Here is a 22,771-nt window from a genome sequence, read left to right as displayed (position 1 = left end):
CAGCTCAAAACAGTTGAGACCCAGTTAAAATTTTTGATTAAGTGGCATGGCCTGCACATTATTTAGTAGACTATTTACCTTTTGCAGAACTGTATAATTTGAGAATGAGAGCCTCCCGATCTCATTGTCATCAAAGTAGAGTTTAAGTTGTTGGTTGTCTGCAGTTATGGCTAACAGTATGGAGATTAGTATATACTGTATGTTCTCCTTCATATGCAGGTAACGTGTAGAAAGAGTGAGAAGGCCAGCTCTTTTGCATATGATCAGATTTATATATCTGTGTTTCTATCTTATCAATCTGTAGAATACCTAGCGTAAGGTTGCTGCCTTTAGATTAGTCTGGAGCCAAAAGAAATAGAACAAATAACAATACGGCTTACTCTTTGCTGCGCACAATCCTATGAGATAGACTTGTTTATTTTACAGAGGTGACTGGACTCAGAGATGTATGGCAACTTGTCTAAGATCACACACCTAGTAAATGGAATTTAGGCCCAGGTCTGTCTGTTTCCCAGGCTTTTCCATTATGTTGTTGTCCTTTACTTCATTTTTACTTTTCTTCCAGTGGTAGTCTTCAGCCTCTACTTTTTTTTTTTTTTTTGGAGATGGAGTCTTGCTTTGTCGCTCAGGCTGGAGGGCAGTGGCATGATCTCGACTCACTGCAACCTCCGCCTCCCGAGTTCAAGCGATTCTTCTGCCTCAGCCTCCCGAGTAGCTGGGACTACAGGCGTGTGCCACCAGGCCCAGCTAATTTTTGTATTTTAGTAGAGACGGGGTTTCACCATGTTGGCCAGGCTGGTCTTGAACTCCTGACCTCGTGATCCACCCACCTCAGCCTCCCAAAGTGCTAGGATTATAGGGGTGAGCCACCGCGCCCGGCCGGGGAGGTTTGATCTTTAGAGATGCTGCTTGTTTCTCTGTAAACCCAAGGACATGAGAGAATTGGAGCTGAATAATGCAAAAGGGGTGGAATTCTGTTTCTTTGGTATCTGGTACCATCTTGTATTTGACAGTAGTCTATCATGTGGCTTTGGGAAAAAATACCATATACCTGTGTTTCATGAATGAAAGGGAAATACAAGGGAAAACATTGTCATGGCTAAGCAGACAGTGTCTTCACTTTCTTTAGGGCATTGTTTCCTAATGTTCTTCAGGTCATAGATCCTTTTAAGAAGCCAATGAAAGCTGTTGACCGTCTTCCGGGAAAAAGACCAACATATGTAAAATTTCCCACAGAATTTCAGGGTTTTTGTAGTGGTCATCCTTCAGTATAGGATGAGGAATTCTAAAGATTCCTCTACACTTGCTTTTCTCTATATGTCATTAAGATGTCTAAATTGCTATGTTGTTTGTTCTTGTATTTCTTAGTACAGGCGTCCCCGACTTAACGATGGTTCAACTTAGGATTTTTTGACTTTACGATGGTGTGAAAGCAAAACACATTTAGTAGAAAGCGTACTTGAGTACCCACATAACCATTTTGTTTTCCACTTTCAGTACAATATTCATTAAGTTACATGAGACATTGAACATTTATTATAAAACGGGCTTTGTGTTAGATGATTTTGCCCAACTGTAGGCTGTAATGTAAATATTGCAAGCATGTTTAAGGTAGGCTAGGCTATGATGTTTGGTAGGTTAGGTACAGTAAGTGCATTTTTGACTTAGATATTTCCAGTTTACAATGGGTTTATTGGGATATAATCCCATCATATGTTGAAGAGCAACTGTATATATTTTTCTAGACTTATTTTTCTACACCGTGGTCAAAGGGGTAAGCTTGGCTAACTGTGTCACTTTTGCTTAAAGATATACTCTGTATTATGCAAATCTAATAATTTATCTTCTGTGTTGATCTTATAATTGGTTGTGTTTTCAGCCTTTGGGCATGAGGAAGTTGTAATTCTCTTTTTTTGTGTGTATTGACTTCGTTGCCTTTATATTACGATTGCTTCTAATCTATTTTATTTCTGATTTTTTTCCTTATTTTCTGCATTTCTGTACACCTGGCTATCTGAGTATTCATCTCAATGCCCTGCATATAGTAGGTTTATAATTGTTGAATGGAAAGATGAAGGTTAAATGAATCTAAATTGTTCTTTTCAGTTCACCAAGAGTTTAATATGACTTAGATTTTTTTTAGTTTTGTTAAGCATTTACTGGATAGTTATTCATTTATTAATCTGCATTAATAAATGACAGTTCATATGCTGGTACAGGAACGCAAAGATAAATATGATACAGTCCCACTCTTGCAGAACTCAGCATAGTGGGGAGACTGTCAGGTAAGTAAAGAGGTGTGCTGATTGAGGATCAATATGCAGGATATAGTTGGGGCTAAATAAAACATGTGAGGAGCTGAGGGAAATATTATGTAATATCATAGCACTGGTAAGAGAGGTAAGCAGGGACCAGGTCCTAGAGGTCTTGGATGCTGGTTTAAATAAGGAGTTTGTACTTGATGTAGGTAGGTTTTGAGTTTTAGGGAGATTGCTCTGGCAACAATGTGGAGGATAGAATGGATGGATCCCGCAGGAAAAAGTCTCACTTTAAAATAACTTCAATTTATGAGACTTTTCAAAACATATACAAAAATAGAAAAAAGCATAATGAACACCCATGTAACTGTCACCCAGCTTGAACAGTTATCAACACAGGGCTATTGTTTTATTTGTACCCCACTCCTCCCCTCTATTTTTATTAAAGCAAGTTCCTAAGTCACAGAATGGCAAAGCATATATTGAATAATAATCTAATGCCACAGCTCTCAAGGCCGGCCTGTGCTGCCAAATCACCTATACAGCTTGAAAAAAATAATCCCCACTTCAGACCTGCTGAATTAGATAGCTCTGAAATGCCTGTGTGGTCAGGCATTTTTAGTTTTCAAAATAAGTCTCGGGTGAAGTAAGTTATTTTTAAGATAATTTTAAAATAACTTCTGACAAATGAAAATATTTTCCTGAACTCATTGAATGCTGCCTGTGGCCCTTCTGGGTGAAATTCACCTATTCGATAAGGGCAGGCTTTTCTTTTAAATTTTTATTTATTTTTTGTAGAGACGGAGGTCTCACTCTGTGGCCCAGGCTGGTCTCAGGAAAACTCCTGGCCTTAAGTGATCCTCCCACCTCAGGCTTCCAAAGTGCTGGGATTACAGGCATGCAGCCAGAAACTGACAATTCTTAAGGTGTAGACTAGGAATATTCCAGAGCACCAATTTAAAATGTGTAGACAAGGAGTCTGTTCCTCTCTTGCTTAATTTGCTTAACTTACACTTAGGCATTGCTGTTTTTAGTTTTTGTTGAGAATACCAAGAAGGGCTCCTTAGCATGCTGCCATTTCCTCTCTATTGGTAAAATTGATAATCTGCAACTTTGGTGAGCCATGTTTGGTTGCCTAGTTCTTCTGATGCCAGTTTCTCTCCAAGTAATTGGGAGTATCCGAGAAGGATAACTCCCAGATCTGCAGCTTCCCCGGACTGTTTGAGTAGAGGATGCGGCAAGAGATGTGTTCTCAGATACCATTCTCAAGTCCAAAGTCAATGTTGGAGGTTTCAGATTCGTCTTTCTTAGTGTCCCTCCCTGCCCATATTTTCTTTGCTTAAGCATAACTGCAGTGCAGAGAAACACCCAGAGCCAGCATAAACTCTTAATCTGAGGTATAGTGTGTTTTCAGATTTTAAATGAGAGACTCCTTCAAGGTATTTCTGCAAATAATTTCCAGATTTTTCTTGGGTGAGTAAAGGCTATTTTTCAGTTGCTTTATTATGACATTTTACTGTCAGTGCCCAGTAAAACCTAGGTCAGCAGTTCTTAGGGCACTTGAGAGTCATGTTTTATGTGGCTAAGGATAGGGAGACTGGTGTATCTGTAGGAGAGGGGCATAGCAAGGTGGGCTGTGCATATAGACATTATGTGCAATGTAGAGTTGTGGAACAGATTTGGGTTTGAATCCAGGTTTTACCACTTACTAGGTATGTGGCCACTTTCAGTAAACTGGGCACAGTCTTCATCTCCAAGGATTAAAGATAATGCACAATAGGTATAGAGTAAGTGTTAGATTTTTTTTTATGATCATTAATGTTTTTCACAATATTTGTTGAGTGGATATTAATGTATTAATAGATAATCAGAAACTAGATAGGATGGAAAGGCCTGACAATTATGTGGTGTCCCCTTTAACAAATCATAATCAGTGACACCTATGCCTCTATAATCAAATAGTGAATAGCAGGCTGGATTTCAAGATGCATCTTACTGCTTCTTGACATGAAGAATGCTCAGGGCAGCTCTCACCTGAATTTACTTTCAGAGACTGTAAGAGGCAAAAGGAAATCGTTGCAAGGCAAAAAATAAAGTATTTTGCTTTGTGGTACTTTGGAGTTTAGTTTTCTCCAAGCATTTTTTGTTTAAGAACTGTCATAATGCTTCCATGATTTCTATGGGGATTTTAGGCTCATTTTGATTCATCCCCACCTCCATACTTACGTGCAACATCTCTTACCTGCTAATAATCAACCAAAGTGCCTCCTGTGTGCCAAGCTTCAAACACCAGAAGATGTAGGGAAGAAGCTCCTAGAGTAGGCAGCAGCTAATCTAAGGCATTTGTTTAGATGATGTTCTTAATTTGGTGCATGTCCTTTGGCTCAAGGGCCAGTGTTTTCTTCCTTAAGGAAAATTTTAGGCCTGGCACAGTGGCTAACGCCTGTAATCTCAGCACTTTGGGAGGCTGAGCCCAGGAGGATTGTTTTAACTCAGGACTTCGAGACCAGCCTGGACAACATGGTGAAAACCCTGTCTCTACAAGAAATATAAAAATTAGCCAGGCGTAGTAGAGTGTGCCTGTGGTCCCAGCTACTCTGGAGGCTGAGGTGAGAGGATTGCTTGAGCCCGGGGGGTTGAGGCTGTAGTGAGCCAAGATTGTGCTGCTGCACTCCAGCCTAGGTGACAAAACGAGACCCTGTTTCTTTAAAAAAACAAATTACAAAAGGAAATCTGATTATAAATGGATCCATGATTTATAGGAAATTTGGAAGGATTAGAAGAGCATGAAGCATAAATAAAACTGTGTTACCCTGCCACCTAGAGGCAACCATTAGAGGCCAACTACTAATAATGTGTATTTCTTCCCTTCCCAGGTTTTTTTTTTTACTTTCCCACCCTGTGGCAGACATTTTCTCATTGATAGGGAAGTGATAGGTACAGAGTGCAATGTAATCACATATGGTGGGATATCCAGTCAAGATTTGAGGGGTTCGGGAGAGGATTGTCCAAATTCTGGATAGTATTCTGTTCAAACCTGCATAAGTGCTTATTATATTACAGTGAAATAGAGGCTAAATGGTCCCCTACCCCCAATTTTCAAAGGGATTCCTACAGTTATTCCCTCTTTTCAAGACAATTTGCAGCCACTTGAGAACATAAGCTAGTGTCTTTATTTACCTCTTCCTCTACATTTCAGTGACCCCATAATTCTCTGCTTCCATTTACAGCCAGTATATATATTTTTTCCCCCGAGACGGAGTTTCACTCTTGTTACCCAGACTGGAGTGCAACGGTGCAATCTCGGCTCACTGCAACCTCCGCCTCCCAGGGTTAAGCGATTCTCCTGCCTCAGCCTCCGAAGTAGCTGGGATTACAGACATGCGCCACCACACCCAGCTAATTTTTTTGTATTTAGTAGAGACGGGGTTTTCACCATGTTGGTCAGGCTGGTCTCAAACTCCTAACCTTGGGTGATCCACCCGCCTTGGCCTCCCAAAGTGCTGGGATTACAGGCGTGAGCTACCGCCCCTGGCCCAACATTTTCAGAAGAGGTTTTTACACATACCATCTATGCTTTCTCACTTTCCATTGATTCCCTGACTCTAGTCTGGCTTCCATTCCCTCCATCCCACTGAAACAATTGCTTGTCAAATTGTCTCTGTTACCAATTTCAGTGGACATACCTCATTTTGACATTTGATGCAGTTGATCACTCTTGCCATCTTTCGTGTCCCGTGATAGCATAATTAGCTAGTTTTGCTCTTTCCTCACTAGCCTCTCCATTGCTGGGTTTTCCTTCTTTCCTTACCTTTACACTTTTATTGTATTGTATTTTTTTTGGTAGAGACGGGGTTTCACCATGTTGCCCAGGCTGGTCTCGTTCAAGGGATCTGCCCTCAGCCTCCCAAAGTGCTGAAATTATAGGTTTGAGCCATTGTACCCGGCCCCTTCTTTGCCTTACCTTTAAATGCTAGAGCAAATAACTCAGTTGCGGGCCTCCTCCTTTCCTTCTTTGTAAGCAATCATCTCCAGACCCATGGCTTCAAGTAATATATGTGTGCTGACAATCACAGATTTTATTCTTAATGCATACATCTTTCCTGAACTCCATTCTACAAATATTTGCATACCTATCATGTGGAAGATACTGTGCTAGGTGCTAAGAGCTTAACATCGTAGAAAATCAAACCAGTAATTACAATTGATACTTGTTATGAAGGAAATTGGAAATAAACTGGGTGCTATAATAGAAAAATTACAGTGGGACCAACTTTAGGTGGGTTGTCATGGAAAGCCTCTCTGGGTCTTAGTTTAAATGTCAGTTCCTCAAATGGAACTAGTTGTGGGAAAGGAGGGGTGGCAAAAACATTCCAGCGGCGAACTTAGAAATTAGAGTGTTCCAGGAACTAAATGGAAAGACTAATTACACAGTTGAGGAAACAAGCATAGAGAGGTGGATTTGTCCGCGGTTATGCAGTGAGTAAGTGATATAGTAGGGATTCTAGCCCAGGTTTTCTCTGAGTCTGTATTCTGATCTAATGCTTCTCAAGCTTTATTATATGGATCACCTAAGGATCTTGTTAAAATGCGGGTTCTGACTCCTCACATCTAGGTGGGGCCTGAAATTCTGTAACTTTTAATAACTCCCAGGTGATGTCAGTGCTGCTGATCCTTGGACCACACTTGATTAGTAAGGCTAGTCTTCCACTACATCCAACTGCTCTTGAGCCAGATTTGGGAACTACAGGTGTCCTGTGCCCTTAAACTGATTCAGTATTGAAAGTCATTATTTTTAAATATTATCAATTGGAGGTGATTACTATAGAATATGAGTCACGCTTTGAGTGGCTTCCCTTAGGATATTTTAGTTGTATACACTTGTTCTGCAGGTAAACTCTACAAAACCAAGATTCAAACCTCAGGGGTGTAAGGAAAGGTTGGGGGAATAAGGAAGTGAAAAAAAATATTAGATAAAAGTATTGAAGTAATGGTAATAGATACGGATGGTGATTCATAGTAATTCACTTGTTTTCTTGAAGTTGGCTATCTTTCTAACCTAAGTTTAGGAAGAAATATTTATTATATATAGAGATTGCTTGGTGCCCTGAGTTCTGGTTCTGACCCAACAAAGGCAGTAGGCCACTTCTAGGGATTTGTTTCAAACTAACTTATTTTTGTTGAAGGATTTTTTTTTTTTTTAATATAATAGGGTTTTCACCTGATTAACTTCTAAGAGGTAGAACTCATTCCCCAGTTACTGTTCCTTTCATTAGTGAAATTACAGCATCTCAGCTTCTCATCTTGGGCCCTAGTTTCCTCTCTTGGAGTAATTTTTTCAAACAGGATTCAGCAGTCTAGAAGAATCTGTCACAAATTTTTATTCTTATCTGCCAATATTTTGTAGTAATAAAACTGGTTTAAAAAAAGGTGAGGCTGGGCACTGTGGTTCACGCCTGTAATCCCAGCACTTTGGGAGGCCGAGGCCGGCGGATCACAAGGTCAGGAGATCGAGACCATCCTGGCTAACACAGTGAAACTCTGTCTCTACTAAAAATACAAAAAATTAGCTGGGTGTGGTGGCGGGCGCCTGTAGTCCCAGCTACTCGGGAGGCTGAGGCAGGAGAATAGCGTGAACCCGGGAGGCGGAGCTTGCAGTGAGCCGAGATGGCGCCACTGCACTCCAGCCTGGGTGACAGAGCAAGACTCCATCTCAAAAAAAAAAAAGGTGAATAGCATGTTGTTAAAGCATGGACTTGGTAGTCAGACCTGGATTTAGATCTTGGTGCTAACATTTACTGACCAAGAAAGGTACTTTTTTTCTCTCTTACTTCAGTTTTCTATCTGTAAATAGAGGCAAAACTTGACTTGAGTGGTGAGGACTGTATGAAAAAATATCGTATGAATTCCCTAGGTATCATGTCTCAAACTGTATTCTTTGGAATACTTCAATTGGACTTTGAGTAGATGCCACTTGAGAAAATGGTTCTGTGCGCTAATAAGCTTCCTTTACCTAAGATGTCTTAGAGCCATTAATAATGTCAGTTAGCTATGTGACTGCCCTGGTGGAAGAGAAATTCTGTCTATAACATTTCCCAAATTACAGAATTCTTGTCTCCCTTTATAGAGCAAGACATTCTAACACACTTCGGGGAACTCCAGTCTCAGTATTATCTGGCTTGTAATGGACACTCAGTAAACGTTCCCCCCTCCCACCGTTGAAACCAGTTTTAGAAATATGAGAACACAACAACTTCTAAATTTTTAAAGTTGATGTCTCATGGACAGTGATGTCTTGGTTTTTTAAACTACAAATGTTTCTTGCAGTAGAATTATAGACACCAAGGTAGGATTGCACTTGTTATGGGAACATTTGTATGTGTTCATTCATATTGGCTGTGTTATTTTATTGGGTGCATCAAATGCTTACACTTGGGACTTAGAGTCTAGCGCCACTCATGCAAATAACCTGAGATGATTTAGAATTATTATGCCACCAGCATAGTTTCTAGGCATCCAGAGTCTTGTGTTGGCAGCAGAAGTACCCCAAGCTAAGCTGTTTCCGTGGGGGGTCCTTGGCTGTAGTTCCAGGCTCCCTAGCTTCCTTGGTTCCTCTTAGTTTTCTGCACGTGGAGCTCTAGCCTTCTGTCAGTTCTGTGAGCTATCAGATACTCCCCAGTAAATTACTTGGCTGCATTAATTATCCAGTCTTTCTGTAGTTACAGACACTTGACTAGTATAGTACATTAGGTCAAAACAGCATTAGTTAGAGCAAGTTGCTTATTTGAAGATTCATCAGTGACTCATCTGCATTAAAAAAGTAAAATGGTTGTGATTTGCTTATTTCAGTGCATAAGTTACTCTGTGCTCTTGTTTTGGAGGATTGTTTTTTTAAAATAGACTTTATTTTTAGAGTAGTTTTACATTCCCAGCAAAATCGAGCAGAAGGTACAGAAATTTCCCATATACTGCCTGCCTCCACATATGCATAACCTCACTTGTTATCAACATCTCCCACTAGAGTGGTACACTTGTTACAATTTATTAATCTACACTGATACATCATTATCACTAAAGGCCATAGTTAACATTAGGGTTTACCCTGGTGTATGCTTTTGGGGTTTAGACACATAATAACATGTGTCCACCGTTATAGTATCATACAGAGTAGTTTCACTGGCCAAAAAATCCTCTGTGCTCCGCCTCTTCATTCTTCCCTCCCCACTAACCCTCCTCAACTACTGATCTTTTTACTGTCTCTGTAGTTTTTTCTTTTCCAGAATGTCATGTGGTTGGAATCATACAGTATGTAGCCTTTTTGGACTGATTTCTTTCACTTACTAATACGCATTTAGGTTTCCTCCATGTTTGTTCATGGCTTGATAGCTCGTTTCTTTTTAGTACTGAGTAATACTCCATTGTCTGGATGTACCACAGTTTATCCATTCACCTACCAAAGGACATTGTGGTTTCTTCCAAGTTTTGACAATAGTGAATGAAGGTACTATAAACATCCATGTGCAGGTTTTTATGTGGACATAAGTTTTCAACTCCTTTGGGTAAATACCAGGGAGTATTGATTGCTGGGTCATGTGGTAAGAGTAGTTTTGTAAGAAACCACTGAACTGACTTCCTAAGTGGCTGTACTATTTTGCATTCCCACCAGCAATGAATGAATGTTCCACTTGCTCCACATCCTCACAAGCATTTGGTGTTGTCAGTGTTCTGGGTTTTGGCCGTAGTGATATCTCATCATGGTTTTAATTTGCATTTCCGTGATGCCGTATGATGTGGAGTATCTTTTGATATGTTTATTTGCCATCTGTCTGTCTTTGGTGAGGTGTATGTTAAGGTCTTTGGCCCATTTTTAAATCAGCTTGTTTTCTTACTGTTGAGTTTTAAGAGTTCTTTGTGTATTTTGGGTAACAGTCCTTTGTATGTCTTTTGCAAATATTTTCTGTCAGTCTGGCTTGTCCACTTATTCTTTTGACAGTGTCTTTTACAGAGCAGAATATTTTACATTTAGGTTTGTGATCCATTTTGACTTAATTTTTGTGAAACGTGTAATTTCGGCTTAGATTTTTTTTTTTTTGCATGTATGTATCGAGTTGTTCCTGCACCATTTGTTGAAAAGACTATCTTTTGTCCATTATATATTGACTTTGCTTCTTTGTCAAAGATCATCAGTTGACTATATTTATGTGGGTCTACTTCTGGGCTTCCTAATTCTGTTCCATTCATTTGTTCATTCTTTTACCAGAACAGTACTCTTGCTTACTGTTGTCTTATGATAAGACTTGATTTTGGGTAATGTAGGTCTTCTGACTTTGTTCTTCTTCTTTGATATTGTGTTGGCTATCGTGGATCTTTTGCCTCTTCATATAAATTTTAGAATGTTTGTCAATATTCATATAACTTGTTGAAATTTTAATTGGAGTTGCATTGAATCTGTAGAGTTGGAAATGACTTAACATTTTGGCAGTATTGAGTCTTCCTATCCATGGACTTGGAATATCTCTCCATTTAATTGTTCTTTGATTTCTTTCATCAGAATTTTATAGTTTTCCTTGTATAGACCTTATACACATTTTGTTAGATTTATATCTAAGTTTTTCAGTTTTGGGGTGCTAATATAAATAATATGTTTTTTATTTCAAATTCTACTTGTTCATTGCTGGTATATAGGAAAGCAATTGACTTTTTTTTTTTTTTTTTGAGACGGAGTCTTGCTTTGTCGCCCCAGGCTGGAGTGCATTGGCGCCATCTCGGCTCACTGCAAGCTCAGCCTCCCAGGCTCATGCCATTCTCCTGCCTCAGCCTCCCGAGTAGCTGGGACTACAGCTGCCCGCCACCACGCCTGGCTAATTTTTTTGTGTTTTTAGTAGAGACGGGGTTTCACCATGTTAGCCAGGATGGTCTCGATCTCCTGACCTTGTGATCTGCCCGCCTCAGCCTCCCAAAGTGCTGGGATTGCAGGCGAGCCACCGCGCCCGGCCAGCAATTGACTTTTGTATATTAACCTCATATCCTGCAAACTTGGTGTAATTGCTTGTTAGCTCCAGGGTTTTTTCCTTATTCTTTCAGATTTTCTGCGTGTATGATCATGTCATCTCTGACAAAAAGACAGTTCTGTATCTTCCTTCCCAATCTTTATAATTTTTATTTCCTTTACTGCTTTAGCTAGGACTTTCAATACAGTGTTGAAAAGCAGTGGTAAGAGAGGACATCTTTTTCTTTTTTTTTTTTTTTTTTCTTTTGAGATGGAGTCTCACTCTGTCGCCCAGGCTGGAATGCGGTGGCACGATCTCAGCTCACTGCAATCTCTGCCTCGTGGATTCAAGCAATTCTCCTGCCTCAGCCTCCTGAGTAGCTGGGATTAAGGGATTTTGCCATGTTGGCCAGGCTGGTCTCAAACTCCTTACCTCAAATGATCTGCCCACCTAGGCCTCCCAAACTGTTGGGATTACAGGCATTAGCCACTGCGCCTGGCCTTTTTTGTTTGTGATTATTTAAGGGGGAATGCTCCTAGTTCCTGACCATTAAGATATTAGTTGTAGCTTTTTTTGTAGATATTTTAATCAATTTGAAGAAGTTCTCTATTCCTAGTTTACTGAGATTGTTTGACTTTTCACTGTTGAATTTTGAGAGTTCTTTATGTATTTTAGATACTATATATGGTTTGCAAATATTTTCTCCTAGTAAATTTTATTGTTCTATATTTGAGTGATCCATTTTGAGTTAATTTTTTATATAAAGTGTGAGGCTTAGGTCGAAGTTCATCTTTTTTGCCTGTACGTGTCTGCTTTCACTGGCACCATTTGTTGATAAAACTATCTTTCCTTGACTGAATTGTTTTTTTTTAACCTTTGTCAAAAATCAGTTGGGCATATTTGTATGAGTCTATTTCTGGGTTTTCTATTCTGCTCTATTGATATTTGTATATGTATCAGTACTACTTGATGTCTGTAGCTATTTATATAATAAGTCTTAAAAGTGGGTAGGGTAATTCAATTCCTCCCTCTTTTATTTTTTTCCAAAATTGTTTCAGCCATTGTTCTTATACAACATATACACTTTAGAATATACACTTTAGAATAATCTCAGCTTATTTACAAAAAAAAAATCTTGCTGGGATTTGAATAGGAATTATATTAAACCTATATAACAGTTTTAGGAGATTTGACATCTTTACTAGAGTCTCAGATCTCTCCATGTATTTAGATCTTTTTTTTTTTTTTTTTTTGAGACGGGAGTCTCGCTCTGTCGCCCAGGCTGGGGTGCAGTTGTACTATCTCGGCTCACTGCAAGCTCTGCCTCCCGGGTTCACGCCATTCTCCTGCCTCAGCCTCCTGAGTAGCTGGGACTACAGGCGCTCGCCACCACGCCCGGCTAATTTTTTTTATTTTTTTATTTTTATTTTGAGACGGAGTCTCGCTCTGTCACCAGGCTGGAGTGCAACGGTGCAATCTCGGCTCACTGCAACCTCCGCCTCCTAGTTTCAAGCAATTCTTCTGCCTCAGCCTCCCAAGTAGCTGGGATTACAGGCGTGTCCTACCACGCCCGGCTACTTTTTTTGTATTTTTAGTAGAGACAGGGTTTTACCGTGTTAGCCAGGATGGTCTCCATCTCCTGACCTCATGATCTGCCTGCCTCAGCCTCCCAAAGTGCTGGGATTACAGGTGTGAGCCACCGTGCCTGCCTGGCCTTTGTTTTTTTAAGATGGAGTCTCGCTCTGTTGCCCAGGCTGGAGTGCAGTGAGCCACTGCGCCCATCCTCTGGGAGGCTTATAAAATAGATTTCTTGGGTTTTCTATGTGGATGATCCTTTGACATCTGCAAATAGGGACCGTTTTATTTTTTCTTTTCTGATCTGTGTGCCTGTTACTTCTTTTTCTTACTGTATTATATTGGCTAGAACTTTCAGCAGTATGTTGAATAAAAGTCATGATAACAGACATCTTTGCCTTGTTCCTAGTCTTAGAGGGAAAGCCTCAGTTATTTGAGTTGTATGGTATTGAGGCTGGCTGCTACGTCTTGCAGCAGGGGCAGTTTAATAGCCTCCCTGCAAATGACTGAAGCGACAATAGTGTGACAGCCACTTGGGTAAGACGTTTGTGAGAAAAGGGGAGGAAAAAAGTAAGCCTTGAGAGTAAGCGTACAAATAGCTCGGCTTATAGTTTCCACCACATGGACAGGATTGTTGCCAGAATCCTGTTGGCTTCATTTGAGATATTTTGAGGTTGTTGGCACCAGGCATTTTGTTCATTTTGTATTGATACTGAGATAACTTTTTAAAAAGTAATCTGGAATTACATACCCTAAATATCAACCATAGAAAACATTTTTTCTTCTTAAGGAATGGTCTCTGCAGAAATGTTTTAGAACGTATTCTGAATTTTTCACAAACTCTTCCTTGAATGCCTGCTGATTGAATGGATGCAGGTCATACAGGCAAATACATGCTATTTCCATAGTACTGAGTATATTGGACTAAATCTAGGCAAAAAGCTGCCTAAAATTTATACTGTAATTGGTCAGCTTTATATTATGGCAGCTTTCTTGGGGGAGGGACATTGATTTCTAGTGACTGCCACTGAGTTAAATACATTGTTAGTAGCAGAATCTTTTGTGTGTAAAGAGCCTACAACCCACTTCTACCTCTGTGCATATGTCTTAGTTGCTAACAGGAGAAACTTATTTCTTCTTGTGCTTTGGAGGACTTGTCTGCCATCAAAGATCTAGGGATTATACAGTGGATCTGATCAGGCTGTTGTCTGCTTTTGAGCCTTCCAAATTACATGGCTTAATAAAATGATTGTTTTCTGTGCTCAGAATATTTCTGTTGTGATCCTTATACTTCATTTTCTGGTTGAAAAAAGTGTTGTTTTGCCTTTGCTCTTATGTTACAACTAATACATTTTTATTGGTAGGAACAGTAAAAGGTGCATAGGTAAAACAGTCATACATAATCCTTTTGGTTAACAATGAATTAATATTCTGATGCCTAGCACCTCTAAGCTGTTTCTTTAGACATAAGTTTATACCGTGTGTTCTGTGTTGTAACTTTTTTATTTCATCATGAACATCTTTGTGTATTACATAGTTGTCTGCAATATTTTTAACAGTTGTGTGATATTCCATTTTAAACCAATCGTATTTTGGACATTTGATCTTTTTTTTTAGCCTTGTGATGGAACAGTAGGTCTTCTTCAGTCTTTTACTATTATACATGGTCATGCAGTGTGGATTCTTGTGGTTAAATATTTGTGTACATCTTTACGACTTTCTTTGGATTAATTCCTAGAAATGGAAGTTATCAGGAAACTGCAGGGCTATGGTGAGTTTTTCCATCCTGAGATGTGTTGCAAACATTGTACACTCTTATTTTCAATCAAGAGTTTGAGATGCTTGTAAAAGAAAAAAAAAAAATTTCATTTTGGCTTGATTTGGTTTCAGTCTTGTGCAACATAGAGATGTGGGCCAGTTTGATCTGGAGAGATTCTTTACCTCTCTCTACCCGATAGCTGTGCCTCTGAGTTGGCATAGCATCATAACTCCAGTGTTTTTACTTTAAGCATTTTGCATTGCTCTTTATTCTGTATTGTCCATGTCCAGGCTTGTAGAGCTCAAGATTGTAGCTTTAAGTTCTCACTTCTTTTGGGATTTTCTTTTCAGATCGTAAAGCTGAAAATTGAAATCATGAAAGTAGACAGGACTAAACTGAAGAAGACACCTACTGAGGCTGTAAGTATCCAAAAGTTTACTTTGCTTATTTTTTCTTCATTAAAAAGTAAAAAAAATTTGTGAACAGTTCATCCATGCTCTTCAAATCTCATCACCCGTATATACAAAAGGCAGTAAAACAACAACTTGTCTAGAAACAGTAAGATTTTCTTTTGAACTTCCCTGGATCAAAAAAATGGATAGCCAAGAGGCCAGTGGAAAGTGAACACTGATCAGTTAGTTCTTCGTAGCTGTGTGTGCCTGAAGTCCGCTCTCAGGCTGCTGTGCAGTTCCTTCCTATGCAGAAAGGAAGTGTGGTATAATGGGAAGAGCAGATGTGGATTCAGATTTTTAATGTACTTCTGGGATCTTGCAATTTTGTTTTTTAGAAAATGAAAGTGGTAACATCTTTCTTACTAGTTTTTTTGTTAAGGCCAGTGTTTTAGCTGTCTTTATTACTGATTCTTAATCACACAATTCAGCTTAACTTGTGTATTGGGTGGTCATATCAATTAACCCTTTGTCGACAGTAGAAATCCCAGCTTTAATCTAGTAATATTCCACCAGCTAACTTGAACTGCTTTCTAAGGTTAAGGAAGTGGTATTGCATTGTGATAGTCCTGTTGACCCCTTGTGCTTAGTTCAAAGAGCACAAGCTTTAGAATTAGACCTGGGTTTGAATCTTACTAGACTTTTGTGGCTGAGAGGTTATTAACTTGCCTGGTTTCCACAGCTACAAAATGGGGCTGAAAATTTTTTCCTTCTTGATGTGAGGCAATTGCTTAGCATAGTATCTGGCACATAAGTTAGTTCATATCGTAAATACAAGCCACTTGGTTTTCAAAAAATGTAAAAGTACCTGGCAAGTGTCACCAAAAGATAACAATAACATTTTGCTGCATTTCTTCCAGTTTTTTTTTTTTTTTTTGAGACAGGGTTTTGCTCTGTCACACAGGCTGGAGTGCAGTGGCACGATCACAGCTCACTGCAGCCTTTACCTCCCAGCTCAAGCGATGCTCCCACCTCAGCTTCCTGAGTAGCTGGGACCATAGGTGCATGCCACCATGCCTGGCTAATTTTTTATTTTTTGTAGAGACAGGATCTTGCCTTGTTGCCCAGGCTTCTTCCAGTCTTTTAAAAAATTATTACATGTGCACACACAATTATCCTGCCCTTTTCATTTAGCATTGTACTAATGAGTATGAGCAGCACTTTCTTCACATACCCTTGTCAGTATTACAGATTGTCTTTTAAATTTTTGTTAATTTCATAGGTGGGGAAGAAAGTATTTCACTGTTCTATATCAGTTATCGTCTTGTGCCATTCATTTTGTATCTGACATTGGAATATCAGTGTTTCTCTTACTGAATGCCATATATATTGAACATACTCATTTTCATATCTGTTGGAAATATCTTCATTTGCTTTTGATTTTGTTTTTGATGTGTTTTGGCATCTAGAAGTTTTGACAACTGTATACTTGAATGTCTTTTACTGAAGGACAAAAAGAAAACTTGCTTAAGAAACTATAATTAAAAATTTAAAGTGGAACCAGTGTAAAGAATCTACTGCTACGAGAATAGAAGACCTAGAAAAATGATCCTAGTGTGTATAAGAACTAGATATATGGTAATAGAGGGATTATAAATTGAAAAGAAGGGACAGTATTAGGAAACCATGCTAGAATGATTATCTTGTAGAGCATGTGGGACTATTATATAGCGATAAATTTTAGATAAACCAAAAGTCAAGTGTTTTTAAAAGAAATAAGCTATAGGAGAAGTAGAACATGTAGGTGAATGTTTACTTTGTCTTAAGTGGGCATGGTCTTTCCAAGCTTTAAAACAAAGGAAAAAAAACCATAATGGAAATGTTAAACACTGTATCCAAAGTTAAAAAGACATGACAATAGCCATCCTAATAGGTGTGAAGTAATATCTCATTGTGGTTTTGATTTGCATTCCCTTGATTTCCTTGATAGGGAGCACCTTTTTATATACTAAAACTATTTGTATGTAAATAGACATCTGGATAAATGTCTATTCAAGACCCTTGCCCGTTTTTAAATTGTGTTATTTGGGATTTTTTGCTATTGAGTTGCAGGAGTTCCTTATATATTTTGGAAATTAATCCCTGGAAGACATTAGGCAAAGTGAAATAAGTCAGCCACAGAGGGACAAATAGTGCATGAATCCTCTTATATGAGGCATCTAAAATAGTCAAAGGTATAAAAGTAGACAGTAGAATGATAGTTACCAGGAAATGGTGGGGAGAGAGAAGGGGGAGTTGTTGGCTCAGTGGATATAAAATTATACAAGGTAAGTTCGTTCCAGAGATCTGCTGTAGAACAACATAGTCCCTATAGTTAACAGTCAGGTATTGAGTATAGCCTGCCCTCCGTGTGTGGGTTCCACATTTGCATATTGAACCAACTGGATAGTAAATATTTGGGGGAAGAAACAATAAAAAAGAACAATACAAAAGTAAAAATAGAAATTTTGAAGCAATGCAGTGTAACAACTATTTACATTAAATTCAGTATTGTAATACTAGAGATGGTTTAAAGTATGTAGGAGGATGTGTATAGGTTATATACAAATACCATGCCATTTCATACAAAGGATGAGCAGCATAGATTTTGGTATTCATGGGGGTCCTAGAACCAATCCCCAGCGGATACAGAGGGACTACTCTACTTAAAAATTTGTTACGAGGGTAGATCTCATGGTAAGTATTCTTATCACACACAATCATGCACACACACGTAGGGTTACAAGGAAACTTGGAGGTGATGGATATGTTTGTTACCTGGATTGTGGTGATGGCAACGTGAGTGTATACATACATCCAAACTCACCCAGTTGTATGCATGAATTACGTGCAGTTTTTGTATACCATTTACCCCTTAATAAGCTTAGGTGGGGCGGGGGAGGGGGAAGACACATGACAAGCTGGGGAAAATATTTGTAACCCAGTGTAGTTAATATTTTCAGTAGCTAAATCAGGAGAAATGAATATCCCAATGACAAAATGGGCATAGGGCATTTAAGAAAAGAACAAACCCAGTAAACATCCAGCAAGATTCAACTTTGTGGGTAATTGGAGAAATGCAAATTAAAAAACAATTTTTAACCTAGTGGATTGTAAGGGGTTGCTCTTGGAGTCATACTTATATACTGATTTCTGGCTCTTATTTCCTAGTTACTAGCAAGTTACTTAGCATAAACTCCTAGAAGTGGAATTTTTATGTCACTGGTTATGGACATTTTTAAGACTTGAGTTGTCTATTTTCCTTGAGCAGCATGCAAGATTGCCCCCATTTCCCATACTGTGGTCAATGCTAGGTACTATTTTTATGAAAGGCTTTTATTGATCACTTTGTGTATCAGTAGCTGTGCAAAGGATTTTTTCCCCAGATTTGGTATCTATTGAAATAAATCACTGTAAACCCTGGCAGTTGTAATTCAGCTTTCGAACTGGCAAATGCTTTCTTATATCTTAACGTTGTGCTTGCTGCTTTCTCCTGCAAAATGCAGGGGACCTTGATAGTCTGATAAAACAGAGACCATAGTACTGGTACATTAAATTGATGCCATTATGCTAACTGGATCTTGTGAGCAGAAAACACATGCACACCTTAGATGCTTCAGACATATTTGTGCCAGAGAGTCAGAAACAAACCTTGTGGAAGCTTGAGGGCCTTTTCACATTAGGAAAGTTTCTAGTGGCCCCAGTGTTTGGGAAATATTGGGATATCCCTTCTAAAGTGAGAGGGAAGTTGCTGTACCTTGTACCACACACTGTGAAGAAAGAGGAACAATGTGTAATGTGTTTGGATTTTGGAGCCAACATGTTGGTTGGTCACATTTAGGCATGCTATTTTGACCTATTTACTGGATAACCTCTAACACATTTAGTGGGGAACCACTAAAGTGTTAGTAAGGTTTGGATCTAGAAAAGACTCTGCAAAAGGTCCAGGCTATGATACAAGTTGCCCTATCACTTGGACATTATGACCTAGTAGACCCAGGTGACTGACTTAGGTGTCAGCTAAAGATGCCATGTTGTGCTTTTGGCAAGCCCCAATAGAATTACAAGTAAGACCCTTAGACTTTTGGCTGTGCTGTCCTCTGCCACCAGCTATTCTACATTCACAAAAGCAGCTTGCGGCTTGCTACTGGGCCTTGGTAAAGACTGAATGCCTGGTTATGGGACATACCGAATTATTACAGGATCCAAATAAATGTTCATCATGAACTGCGTCTTACCTACACATCGTAAAATTGGATTTGTATAGCTGCATTCCATTAGAAATAGAAGTAACACGTTTGATGCTGGACCCAAGTAGGTCCAGCAGGCACAAGTGAACTGCATAAGCAGGTGGTTCAGATTTCCGTGTTATCTATTTCTGCTGCTTCACTGCCTCTCCCTCAACTTACATCTTAGAGGAGAAGAGGAAAAAGTGCAGGCCTGGTTTATGGAAGGATTTTGTGCCAAGGATTTTACATACATTTAATTACCAGGAACATTTGAGGTAGATCTTAATAATGCTTAGAGGGAGAAAAGGTTTGGACTTAGCTTAAAGAAACCCCTGTTAGGTTCCTTGTTGTTTCAGATGCCGAAAATACGTTTCTCCCAGTTTGAATCTCACGACAGCATTGCTGGATATATAGGTACGTGTTAGTTTATTTTGCAGAAGAGGATGCTGAGATTCAGAGGTAGCTTACCAACTACCTGATTCCAAGGGTCATACTCTTTTTAATAGTATGCTGTCTCTGAATATTTAAGCTCCCGTTATGGGAGATAAGTATTTTATGTATGTGGCAGACGTTTGAGTTTCATATTTGTGAGGTAGTTATTAGGTCTGTTTTTCTGATAAGAGAGCTGTGGCTTAGAGGTTAGACTTGCTCATGATCAAACAGCTTAGTAAACATGAAGTTAAAAAGTGAATCCAGACTTGTTTGGTTCCAGACTTCTGGTCCATTCCCAGGATGCTGTACTGCCTTTATGGAGTTAAAGGATACAAGTGTAATAATCACTTCTCCAAGCTGCCATTCATTAACGGAAGGCTTCTCTCTCCCAGCCCCTATCCCTTTCCCTCCTTCCACTTTCAGAAACTTGACTGTAAATGCTCAATCCACTCCTTGTTACCTGACAAATGGGCCCATTCATCAGTAGAAGAGAGCAGAAATGTATGGAAATAGGAACCCCAAGAAAGAATGGAGTCCTAGTTTTACGAAGTTCGGAAGCTCTTTACCATCTTACAAGTGAAGGATTTTATGTTACAGAAAAATACAGCTAATGCTAATCTTCACCTTTAATTGTGAATTCACTAGGACTTTTCAGTCTCTGATTCAATATAACCTACCAGGCATTCTGGTTAACTTTCAGACCATGGTATAGATTCCTTAATTGTTTTTTTTTTTTTAGATGTTTAACTTACTATTATTATTGTTTTTGTTGTCAGTACCTTTCCAAATAGTTTGTCTGCATCTACCTTTATCCAAGGTGGGTTTTTGTTTTGTTTTTTTGTTTTTTGTTTTTTTTTTTTTTTGAAGCCCAGGTGGATTGTTGGGGAATAAAAGCATTTTCTCATGAGGTTTCCATTTTAATCCCAAGAGATTGTCTGGCACATCTGTTTTCTTAAGTAGTAAATCCTAGCAAAAGGAAAATTACTGTGTGAGCTTAAGGGTTCCTTTTCTGATTCTCCTTATTTGCAACTCCCTCATTCCAAAACATCTTTTGTGAATACTTTTTTTTTCTTAGCCTGCAGACTGCAGAGCCTTAATAGACAAACTCAAAGTTTGTAATGATGAGCAACTTCTCTTGGAACTGCAGCAGATCAAAACATGGAACATTGGAAAGGTATGTGAAGTCAAGCTCCCAAAAGACAGGACTCACTATACTAATACATCATTTTGTATGCTCTGATATGGAATAAGAAACCACAATGGGATAGCCTCATTCAGCAATTAATAAGCATCTAGCATGTGCCATGTGCCTAACACAGCTTTAAACCAGTGGCAAGGAAAATTTTGCTGGCTGAGGATGAGGAATTGATTTCACAGGTGATGCTTAAGAATCTCAATCACAGAATTCCTGTAGTTTGACAATATAAGTTTGAGATAATTTCTGGATTTTTAGTTTAGAAGAATTTTTATTAGATAACTCTAAAAATGAATTTTTCTGATAAAATGGATTCTGGCAAGGATAGTTCTCTTGTCTTCGTAGATCTTAGAATGTAACCGGAGTTCTCCATCTAAAGACCTAGCTCTAGGGGTTTTATGGTGTCTATTGGTGTTAGCACATATATCTAGATGGGTATGACAATGAACTACAGCACTTTTAGCTCAGAGTATGATCTTTCTCATATGGGCAAGGGTGGGACGTGAACTTGTCTAGGTGTCATGCTCAGCAATCTCTTGTAACAAAGCTCAGTTAGAAAGCACCCATGTGGCGCTTCTACCTTATTCTTACATCCTCTTTTTCCTCCCCTCTCCAGTGCGAGTTATATCACTGGGTGGACCTGTTGGACCGCTTCGATGGAATACTGGCAGATGCTGGACAGACAGTGGAGAATATGTCATGGATGCTCGTATGTGATAGGCCAGAAAGAGAGCAACTGAAAATGCTTCTCTTGGCTGTGTTGAATTTCACAGCCTTGCTCATTGAGTACAGCTTTTCCCGGCATCTGTACAGTTCCATAGAGGTAGGGGAGGTTAAAGCCTGTGTACTCTGTTCTTAACTAGAATTGTGTACATCCAGAAATAAGGAAATTGCTATTTCTATTGCTTCTTTCCTTTTCATTATGGAGCTCTGGGTTTTTCATTGTCAAAGATAATAGTAGAATGTTTCTTGGATATAGATATTATCCTTCATAGGGTTGATGGGAAGATTCTGTACTATCACCTTTGCTTTGCCTTTTCAAGATTCAAGAAATGAATGAGAAATGTTATATATGTATTAAAGTATTTAGGGAAATTTGCATGAATTGATTTTTGCCCTAGGTTGTTAGAGCAGCCCCACATTACTTTTAAATTCCTAGAAATAGTTTGATTTTCTCATCACATTAATGTACTTACTACTCCTCTAAGTTTTAGTGTGCTGCTTTAAAGTCTCTCTGTACTCTGCCACACCCATCCCAAAATATATATTCATAGCATCCTTTGTGTCCTTGAAGAGTAAGGTGGGTGCAGCAATCAGTGAGGTTTTCAATTGGTTAAAAGTGACTGTAAGAAGAAATTATTTTCTTTTTATAGAAGCCCAACTTTAGACTTTCTATCATCATTAGTTAGGTGCCCTGTTAATTTTAGGTGTGTTTTCCTACGTCTTCAGTAGAGAAACAGAATCAGAACAAACAACTTAAAAGAAAATGGCTTAGGAAAAGAAGTGGGATAACTGAACTAAAGGCCTAACTTACAGAGCTTTAAGTGGGAGGTAAATAGGCAGCCTGTTGAAGATGAAATAGATATGCTGCCCATGGAAGTCCATGGCCTTCGGTATAATTGGCAACTGGAAATGCCTTGGTTCATTTCTAGCTATATTACATACTGATTTTAATTCTGACCAAGTGCTTCAATGTATTGGTGAATTTTAATTGTATTTAAAAGCCAAAGTAAGGCCAGGTGCAGTGGCTCATGTCTGTAATCCTGACACTTTGGGAGGTTGGGGCAGGAGGATCACTTGAGCCCAGGGGTTCAAGACCAGCCTGGGCAACATAGTGAGACCCTATCGCTACAAAAAATACAAAAATTAGCGGGGCGTGGTGGTGCATGCCTGTAGTCCTAGCTA

At 39.0% G+C, this 22,771-nt stretch overlaps 1 protein-coding gene across 26 annotated transcripts in view; it reads left to right on the top strand.

Moving 5' to 3' along the window:
- The window catches only part of HUWE1 (HECT, UBA and WWE domain containing E3 ubiquitin protein ligase 1), a 150,822-nt gene that overhangs the window by 17,173 nt on the left and 110,878 nt on the right, over positions 1-22,771 (top strand). For all 26 annotated transcript variants that reach the window (XM_054472398.2, XM_054472385.2, XM_063660059.1 and 23 more), the window contains 3 exons: positions 14,933-15,001; positions 20,747-20,845; positions 21,483-21,689. In XM_054472398.2, coding sequence (XP_054328373.1) covers positions 14,957-15,001; positions 20,747-20,845; positions 21,483-21,689 — 351 coding nt within the window. In that variant the 5' untranslated portion in view covers positions 14,933-14,956. The remainder of the gene's footprint in view (positions 1-14,932; positions 15,002-20,746; positions 20,846-21,482; positions 21,690-22,771) is intronic.

The sequence above is a fragment of the Pongo pygmaeus genome, chromosome X, assembly GCF_028885625.2.
Source record: "Pongo pygmaeus isolate AG05252 chromosome X, NHGRI_mPonPyg2-v2.0_pri, whole genome shotgun sequence".
In the NCBI taxonomy this organism is placed as follows: domain Eukaryota; kingdom Metazoa; phylum Chordata; class Mammalia; order Primates; family Hominidae; genus Pongo; species Pongo pygmaeus.
This window is presented reverse-complemented; position numbering and strand designations above follow the sequence as displayed.